Source organism: Cynocephalus volans, chromosome 1, assembly GCF_027409185.1.
Source record: "Cynocephalus volans isolate mCynVol1 chromosome 1, mCynVol1.pri, whole genome shotgun sequence".
Taxonomy (NCBI): Eukaryota; Metazoa; Chordata; class Mammalia; order Dermoptera; family Cynocephalidae; genus Cynocephalus; species Cynocephalus volans.
The window spans coordinates 282091998-282101293 of NC_084460.1; the positions used below are offsets into that span (position 1 = coordinate 282091998).

Below are 9296 nucleotides of genomic sequence, written 5' to 3' on the forward strand. Positions count from 1 at the left end.
AGGACAGCAGGTTTCATCGGCCTTAGAGACTTGGGTTCCATTCCCAGCTCTGTCATTCAGCATCTGGGTGACCTTGGGCAAGTCACTTCCCTGACCTCAGTTTCTTCACCTTCTAATGTAAAGGACAACCCTGAATGAGTCAGAACTCTTAGGTGCAGTGACAAATACTCAATACAAAATAGCTTAAAACAAAAGGAGAATTTATCAGCTCATAAAATTGAGAAATAGCTCAGTTGGTTAGAGTGCAGCCTAATAACACCAAGGTCAAGGGTTCAGATCCCTGTACCTGCTAGTTGCCAAAAAAAAAAATTGAGAAATAAGGGATTATGTCATGGTGGCTTCAGGCATGGCTGGATCCAGGAATTCAAAGGGTCTCTTCATTCAGTTCTGCTTTTTTCTGTACTGGTATCATTCTCTGTCAGGCTTTCTCCCTGCGGTGGTAAGGGGGTGCCTAGAAGTTCCATCCAGCCTTACAGGCTACTACTAGTTCATCAAGCCTAGCAGAAGCTCCAATAATTCTAGGGACCGAGTTTCATTGGCCTAGCTTCGGTCATGTGCCCAACCCTGAACCAATCATAGGAGTTAGGGGAATGGGCTTCTCTGACTGGCCAGGTCAGATCATATGACCACACCTGGAAGGGCAGTATCAGTCACAAATGAACCACAGTGGACTGAAAGTGGAGGGGGGTCCCCAAAAGATTAGGGGATCTGATACCAAAAATGATGTAAGACAGCAAACTCATAAACCCTCACCAGCAATTCCACTTATTGAAGGCTATTAACAGGGTCAGATTTTTTTTTAAAAAAGGCATTTAAAAAATAAAAATTTTTGAAGACAAAAAAACACGTTTGAAGTCACTTTGAAAAATGCTACATCAGCTTCCTGGTGCTGTGATTAATTCTAGAGAGGAGATAGAGGTGGACACATGGCCTCAAAGGTGTTTAAATAATACATAGTTTTAAAAATAACCAGCAAGCAGTTTTTTTTTTTTTTTTCCCCATTCATTTCCTGGATCACAGGCTGTCTCTCTCTGGGGGTAGAAAAGGAGAAAGGGAGGGAGGCCTAAGTGAGCAGGCTTAGGCTTAGGTGTTTCAGGAAAGAAAAGAGCAAGAGGAAATTGTAGAAATGAATGTGAAAGCCCTGTGTGTGCATGCGTGTGTGAGCGCATGTATGTTGAGGGGTGGTCTTAGTCCTCCAAAGCCATGGCCACAGGTGGAACCTTTGAAAGCAGGTAGGGACCTAACACTGACGGTCCTTAAACACTATGCTCAGGTCAAATGCTGAACCAGGTGGTAGAAAGAAGACAGAGGCTGGCTTGTTAGCTCAGTTGGTTAAAGCATGGTGACACCAGGGTTCGTGTTTGGATGCCCATACTGGCAATGCACCCCGCCGCCAAAAAAAACTGAGTTATTTAACTGCCCAATTTAAATTAGATTCTCAAGGCTTGTCCTATTTTTTTTTTTTTTTTTTCAGGATTCTCTCCCCAAGTGATATGGGCAGGAAGGGGGGCAACTCTAGGCAATTACGGAGTTTTGCACCAAGATTTTTCCTGTGACACCAACTAGAGGCCTCAGGCTAAGCCCCTTTTTGTAGCCACTATGATATGGACTCCAATACTTACAAGATGGGGATCGAATAGCCCACAGCCTGGGGTTCGAGTTATCACCTTTCAAGTCTGTGTCTCTGATCACTACCCATGCTGTTGCACCACTTGCTTGGATTCAACGCATCATCTATTTACTGCATCTTTTTTCTCTGAATTTGCTCAGGCTCTGGAGCCAGGCTGCCTCGGGTTGAGTCCTGGCTCTGCCAATTATTAGCTGTGTGACCTTGGGAAGACATTTAACCTCTCTGTACCCCGGTTTTCTTGTCCATAACATGGAGGTAATAAAAGTAACTACTCCCAGGGTTAGTCTAAAATTAAATGAGATCATGTACATAAAGCCCTTTTGAACAGTGCCTGGCCAAGAGAAAGTGTGGTTTAAGGGCTTGCTATGGGGCTGGCTGGTTAGCTGAGCTGGTTAGACTAAAGTCTTGTAACACCAAGGTCAAGGATTTGGGTCCCCCTATGGCCAGCCCCCAAAAAACAAAAAATAAGGGTTTGCTATGATTGTCATTTTTGTCACCATTATTGTTACAAGTATGACAACTACAACTTGCAGATATTCACATGGCATCTGATTGGATTCTGTGCAGGTGAGGCTATGTCTGACTCTGGGTCACAACTTCTGTGATCATCCTAATGACCCATTTCTTCCCTCTGCCTCTTAAGAATGTCAAACGCTCCCTCTGCTGGACAACACCTCAGGCTCAGGCTGCACCCCAGGACCTGCAGTGTCAGACAATTTCCTCCAAGGTCTGGGTGTAGTGAAGTGGGTTGCTGGCTCTTTAAGAGGCGGTAGCTAGCTCCCAGTTGCCATGGGGACAGCTGGATACAGACCGGGTGGCTGCAGACAGCATGAGCTCCAAAATTCACTTCAAAGGTGGGAAGAGGACTGCTGGGGCTAGAAAGGGGGACCTCTTCTCCCTCACAATCCATGATTGGGGCACCCCTGCCCCACCCCGACCCTTCTCCCCAGGGTCAGCCATCTCAGCCTCTCTTCTCTCTATAGGCCTCAAAGCCAAGGACCACAGGCCCTCAGACCAGGGACCAGAGCATGTGCCACTCCCAGAGGCCAATGCTGAAGCCATCAGCTTCCTCAACTCCCTCCGTGAGCCCACACAGAGGGGTGGGGTGGGGGTAGGGGAGGGTGCAAGTCTGGGGTGGAGGGAAGAGAGAAGACCCAGCCTGGCCCCCATCGCTTAGCCTTGATTTTCCTGGGACTCTGAAAAGGCCTGAGGCCTATTCGTTGACATTCTTCAAGGGAAGACCCCAGGGACAAGGGGAGGGGGTGGTCTTTGCCTGCTGGCTCCTGTAGACACCAATGGAGGGGAGGCAGGGGCCAGCTGGGAGAGGGGGCAGGTGGAGACTGTGGGGCACTGGTAGTCAGGGGCCAGAGGGTTAAGGCCTATGAGCAGGGGCTTTATCTGTTCTGGTGGCTCCTCACCCCCAGGGCTGGAGGATATGCAGATACTCTTCTCTGAGACTCTGGCCATAGTCTCAGACACAGGGGAGCCTCAGGGAGAGCTGAGCATTGAAGTGCAGAAAGGGAAATACAAAGGCCAGTCTGGCATCAGGTCATGCTGCCTCCTCGTGCACGCCTTCAGCCGAGGCTTCTTGGACAAAACAGCCTGCGGAAACTCCCTCCTGGGTAGAGTTCCTGCTGCCTGACACCTGACCCCTCATCCTTCCCCCAGAGTCCCCCCACTACCATCACCACCATTTCCAGGATCTTCATTCAGGACCAACCCCTTGACTTTGCCTTGGCACCAGGATTAGGCAAAGGGAGATTGGAGGGGTGGGGAGGGAGGCTATTCACAGCCACAGACTCAGGACAAGAGCGATGCTGACCCACCCCATAGTCCTCCAGCCTGGGCCACCACCCTCCCTTCCTTCAACCTTGGACCCATGTCTCCTGTGACTTCAGTGTTTGCCTCCCTGCACCCAGGCTACCTCTCGGGGAAATTGGAGCCCATGGAACAACATAGTCATGAGTTCATCAAGGTACCTCCTAGTCCCCCAGCCTTGACCCCTATCCAGGGTGAGCAAATAGTGACACTGGGAGGGAGGGAGGGGTCCGGTGGGATGTCACCCCAATTCTCTCTCCAGCTACCCCACAATCTACCCCCCTACAACTTGAAAATTACCCACTTGGTCAGCAGCAGTTTGCTGCAATGACATTCTCCTGATACACAAACTCTGAACCCAGTCCACCCTGGTCCTCCTTCAGCCTAAGAGCCCGGTGTCACCCTGGGGGCCACGTGGGCTGGCCTTTCCCAGGGGCCTGTCACCACCTGGCCTCCAAATCCTCTGGTTCTGTGCCCCTCACAGCAAGGCCAGCCACTTCGTTAACTTCTGGAATGTGACTGTGACCTGTTTACACATTGGAAACTACTCGTGCCTGAGAACCTTCCCACAGAAACCAGTCCCATCTTTTAATACCGGTGTTCTCAAGTGCACTGCCTTTTAACTTTATATTATACCACAATATGAGTGCTATTCTTGAGCTTTACCATGTATGGAAGGGGTTTGGGGGGTTAGTTGCTGCTGTTTTTTTTTTTTTTTTTTTTTTAAAGATGACCAGTAAGGGCAACTTAACCCTTGACTTGGTGTTGTCAGCACCACGCTCTCCCAAGTGAGCAACCGGCCATCCCTGTATAGGGATCCAAACCCACGGCCTTGGTGTTATCAGCACCGCACTCTCCCAAGTGAGCCACGGGCCAGCCCCTAAATCAAAATCTTTAAACCTCAGTTTTCTCATTTATAAAGGAGAATGGACAGGTGATCTCTGGGGGGTCCTGTAAGTCCCTGACCCTCCCTCCCCTGTATGCTCTCGCCCATAGTTCCTCATCCTTCCCATGGAGCGGAAGATAACTCTGCTGAAGCAGGGTGATCAGCTGGCCGTGACCAGAAGTGTCAAGGAGGGTGAGGTAAGGATGAGAGCCAGGAGGGGTCACACCCCACATCCTCTTCAGAACCATGCGCAGGGGCCAGGAGCCTGGACTGACAACTCCACAAAGACCATAAGCCTAACACCTGGCTTGCCCACCCTCCCTGCCACTTCACGGCTTGAGGTCCCTGACTCAGATCTGTCCTGAACAGGATATGAAGACTCAAATGACATTCTTCCCCTGGCGGTCAATTGAGGGCTTCATCTCCGAGGCTGCCAACCTGGTGCTGCTGAGGGTGATGGCCTGGCAGCGGAAGGTGCCCAGCAATGCCCGTTTCCTGGCCTTGGACACCGAGGGCAAACTCTGCTATTCCACCTATGTGAGGGGTCTCCCTGGGCAGGGGACTTGGCGTGGGGGCAAACTAGAAGGGCATGGAGGGCACTGAAATGGGACTAAAGATAGCTGTGGAGTGGAAGAGGGCGTTGGGGTGGACATAAAACAGCGAGGTAGGACTGGGGCTTCCAAGGGCAGGAAAAAGCAAGAACCTCATTTATCGGAGAGAAGACTAAGTGTGGGGCAGGTGGAGTGAGTGAGAGGGATCGGAAGGTGGGAGCAGTTCACAGAAGCCACCCTTTTTGCACAAAAGTCAACCAAGGAAAAATAAACATAGTAGAGGGCTGCTTTTAAAGATTCATCATGCTGATAACACCAAGGTCCAGGGTTCCATCCCTGCACTGACCGGCCAGCTACAAAAAAAAAAAAAAAAAAAGATACATCATTTGTTAGCATCAGGAAATGCAACATCTCCAACTACACTTAAACATTCTTTTATTATTTCTCAATGCTGAAGGGTGTTCTTTTTTTTCTTTTATTTTGACTAAAATTTCATAATCGACAAACCTAGGACTTCCTGCACTATGTGATTTTAAAGCTGCACCTTTGAACATGCACTATTTTGAGTAAGACACTTTGGGGGATGATTTGTCTTTCTTTGACCAGCTTTGTAAATTACATTCTAGTCTTGTCTATCACAGACACACAGCCATGTGCTTGACAGAAAGACGCACATGCTGTTCCCTGTTTTCTTCGTTTGTTTGTTCTTGTGGGGGTTTTGGGCAGCTGGCCAGTAACAGGTCTTGAACTGTGGACCTTGGTGTTACCAACACCACACTCTAACCAAGTGAGCTATCCGGCCAGCCCCCCATTTTCTTTGAAACACATTTTTAATGTTAGGACTTTTTTCTCCATGGCCACAGCTATAACAGGGGTTTAAGGTTTTGTTTTGCTTTGTTTTGTTTTTTTAGGGGGTTAAGTTTTAATTAAAACAGGGCGGCCTGCCAGCAGCAGCACGGGCCTGAGGCAGCCACTGCTCTCAGTCTCTGGTCCCACTCCTCAGAGCCTCACTAGCTCCTCACCCCCACTGGCCCCAAAAGCCCTTCCCCCAATACTCCTCCCCTCAATACTGACCCTCATCACTGTAACAACCTGCAGACTGGAAGCACTTGGTCAGCGAGAGGCATGGGGAAGGGTTGAGGCAGGGGCAAGCTGCAGCTGGCTATCTATGATGGGGGTCCCCAACTCACCTTGGGGCACAACTCAAATCTCGTGGTGCCTGAGGGTCTGGACAGCAAAGGGTTGCTTATCACTGGTGAACAGGGTAAGAGGAAGTGAAATGGATGAAAGAGCCAGGGTGAAATTGTGGGGGAGACCTTGGTGGGCCTCCACCTCACCTCTTCCCCCACTCCCATTTTGGCTGCTGCCAGCAAGCCTTGGGCTTCCAGACGATCCAGGTGGGCTACCAGCAGGCCGAAGTGTTCATCGTGGAGCAGACCATACACTCGGATGAGGGCATCCCCATGTCCTGCCAGTTCTACCTGCTCTCCGATGGGTGAGCTACGGACGGGGGGCCAAGAGGGTAGTGTTGAGCACAGCACGGGTGCTCAATGACGAGGGTGGAAATGGGGCAAAGGGAGACCAGCTGTCTCTGGGGACACCACCAGGAAGAGTTGCGACTTAGACCTGAGTATCCTCCTTCTTTGTCCCCACCATTCACCCTTGCTTCATTTATTCAATCATTCTCTTAATCCTCACAGTGCCTCCCAAACCTTCTCACCAACAAACCCTGAATGGCTGAGGAAGTAAAGGCCAACTCCGCAAGGCCTAAGGCACAGCTAAAGCAGCTGTCAAAGTGTTAGGGATAACATTGAAAAACACTAACTTATGAATGACTGGACACTTGATCAAATTGATGTGTTGGGAGAAGTGCCCCTGACACACTGCCACTGTCACCAGCAAACACTGGTACCAAATCATGAAAAAATTGGAGTGGGGGGGCCGGCCCATGGCTCACTTGGGAGAGTGTAGTTCTGATAACACCAAGGCCAAGGGTTTGGATCCCTATATAGGGTTGGCTGGTTAGCTCACTTGGGAGAGCGTGGTGCTGACAACACCAAGTCAAGGGTTAAGATCCCCTTACTGGTGGTCATTATTTTTTATTTTTATTTTTTTTAAAGATGACCGGTAAGGGGATCTTAACCCTTGACTCCCTTACCGGTCATCTTTTAAAAAAAAAAAAGAAAAAAAAAAATTGGAGTCGGGGGGAAGAATTTGTTTCCTGAACTTTCAGAAGAGTTACTGACATAGTCACTACACTAGGAAAAAAGTAACAGAACTTTGTTGACTTTCTTTACTTCATAACTTTACTGTTTCTATTTTGAATGTCACATAGCAGGAGGCTCCGTGATTTTTTTACTGCCCATATTTCTAAAGATTTCAGGACTTTTTCTTCTCTTTTTTATTTTTACTTTTTTTTAAGCAGGGGCCTAATACTTGTGAAGCCCTGTGCCATTATCTGGGGATCCAGATGAACACAACCCATCAACTCAAAAGACAAGAGGGGGAGGCCGAAGTAAACAGAGGCCCCCAGGACAGGTCTCTCAAGAGGACACTGTGGTGTCTGCTCAGGCTGCCATAACTAAATACCACAGGCTGGGTGGCTTAAACAATCAGAAATTTATTTCTCACGCTTCTGGAGGCTGGAAGTCCACGATCAGGCTTGGTTTCTGGTGAGGGCTCTCTTCCCAGCTTGTAGACATCGGCCTTCTCGCTGTGTCCTCATATGGCCTTTCGTCTGTGCCTGAGTGGATGCAGAGAGCTCAGAGCTCTCTGGTTCTGTTCCTCTTCTTATAGAGACATCAATCCTCATTAGGAACCCACCCTTATGACCTCCTTTAACCTTTATCACTTCCCTAAAGGCCCTATCTCCAAATACCATCGCATTGGGGGTTAGAGGTACAACCCCTGATGGGGTGAGGGGGCAGGTGCACAATTTGGTTCATAACAGGTGGTCTAGGAAGACTCACACCTTCTCCACGTTACTTCCAGGCATCTGGCTAAGAGAGTTCAGGTGGGCTCCCCAGGGTGCTGCATCATCACCAAGATGCCCAACTTGAGGGAGGAAGGTGAGCGAGGCCAGACCTTAGGCAGGGGGTGGGAGAGTTGGGGGGTGGGGGGGAAGAGGGAGGAACCTGGGGCCTCCCAGGATACAGGGGCCAGACTGAGTGTGCTATAGATGGGATAGGAGGCTGGAATCAGACGGAGGAACTTTGCCCTCCAGCCTTGACTGCACAGCAGTTAGGGGAGGGGTTCCCAGCAACTCTGCCCATGTGGGCAGAATCCTGGGGTTCTACCTGAGCCTTCTGTTCGGGATCCCTCTGGGTATCCGAGGAAGGTTCTGAGAAGGAGACAGGCAGCCTTCCTCCCTCCCCACCCAGATGAGATTGAACCTCGCCCAGTGTTTGAGAAGAAGCCCCTGGTGTGGGAGGAGGACACGGAGCTGTACTCGAGGTTCCTGGACCGGAAGGTGAGGAGAGGCTGCAGCCAGCCGGGGGTCCCCATTCCCCCTCCCACCTCTCACCCCCCACCCCCCACCGTAATTCCACCGTTACTCATCTCCCTTCGCGTCTGATTGAAATGCACACCCCTAGGGGCTGGAAGGCCCCAGCGCCCCTTAGCCCTCCTTTGGAGCGGGTGGGGGTCCTCCTGGGACGCGGGGGTCCCGTGCAGCTCAGGATCGGGGCTGGGCCCCTCCCCCGCCAGGAGGAGCTCCGACTGCGCCACACCGGCTACCTGCGACAGCACCCCGAGGCGCGAGCTCTCGTCTCCGACTTCCTGCTCTTCCTGCTGCTGCGCCAGCCCGACGACGTGGTCACCTTCGCCGCCGAGTACTTCGGCCCCTTCGAGGCGCGCCGCCCGCCGACTCCGGCCCTGCGCTCCTCCGAGCGGCCCAGCCCTTTCCGCCCGCTGGGGCCGGAGCTCGGCGCGGGCTCGGGGGCGCACTAGGCGGGGCCCCCCGGGCCTGGACCCGGCAGGAAGCGGAGGCGTCGGGGCTGGGACGCGGGCGCGCGCGCTTTCGCGGCTGCGGTTTGGGTGGGAAAATCGGGGCCCTCCCGCGGCTCTGCCGTGCCAGCCAGGATCTTCCCTGGCCAGCGTTTTGTTCTCGGGCTAAATATAGGAACCGTTAACATCTTGCATCCAGCGAATTTCAGCCTTTCTTCCTAGTGCTATTATCATCATTATCCCCATTTTACAGATAAGAAAATAGAGGCGCTGAGAGTTGGCATGTGGGGAAGCGGGATTCGAACCTGCGCGACAGACTTGAAAGCCCAATCTCTTAGTCACTCGGTTAGCGGGCATGGAGGGGCGGGTCTCCTTGGCGCGAAAACCACTTGGCACGATTGTGCCTCCCCATCCGCAGCGCCCCAAGGAGATGAAGGCAGGACTGCGGGTATGGGAAGGAGGCGGG

At 51.5% G+C, this 9296-nt stretch overlaps 1 protein-coding gene across 1 annotated transcript; it reads left to right on the plus strand.

The window, feature by feature from the left end:
• The first annotated feature begins 2459 nt into the window (after positions 1-2459).
• Positions 2460-8987, plus strand: CATIP (ciliogenesis associated TTC17 interacting protein). Its single transcript, XM_063075454.1, has 10 exons — positions 2460-2484; positions 2581-2712; positions 3055-3252; positions 3550-3605; positions 4445-4531; positions 4704-4871; positions 6256-6380; positions 7877-7953; positions 8266-8354; positions 8591-8987. The coding sequence occupies exons 1-10, from the start codon at positions 2460-2462 to the stop codon at positions 8831-8833; spliced, it is 1200 nt and encodes a 399-aa protein (XP_062931524.1). The 3' UTR covers positions 8834-8987.
• The last annotated feature ends 309 nt before the right edge of the window (positions 8988-9296 follow it).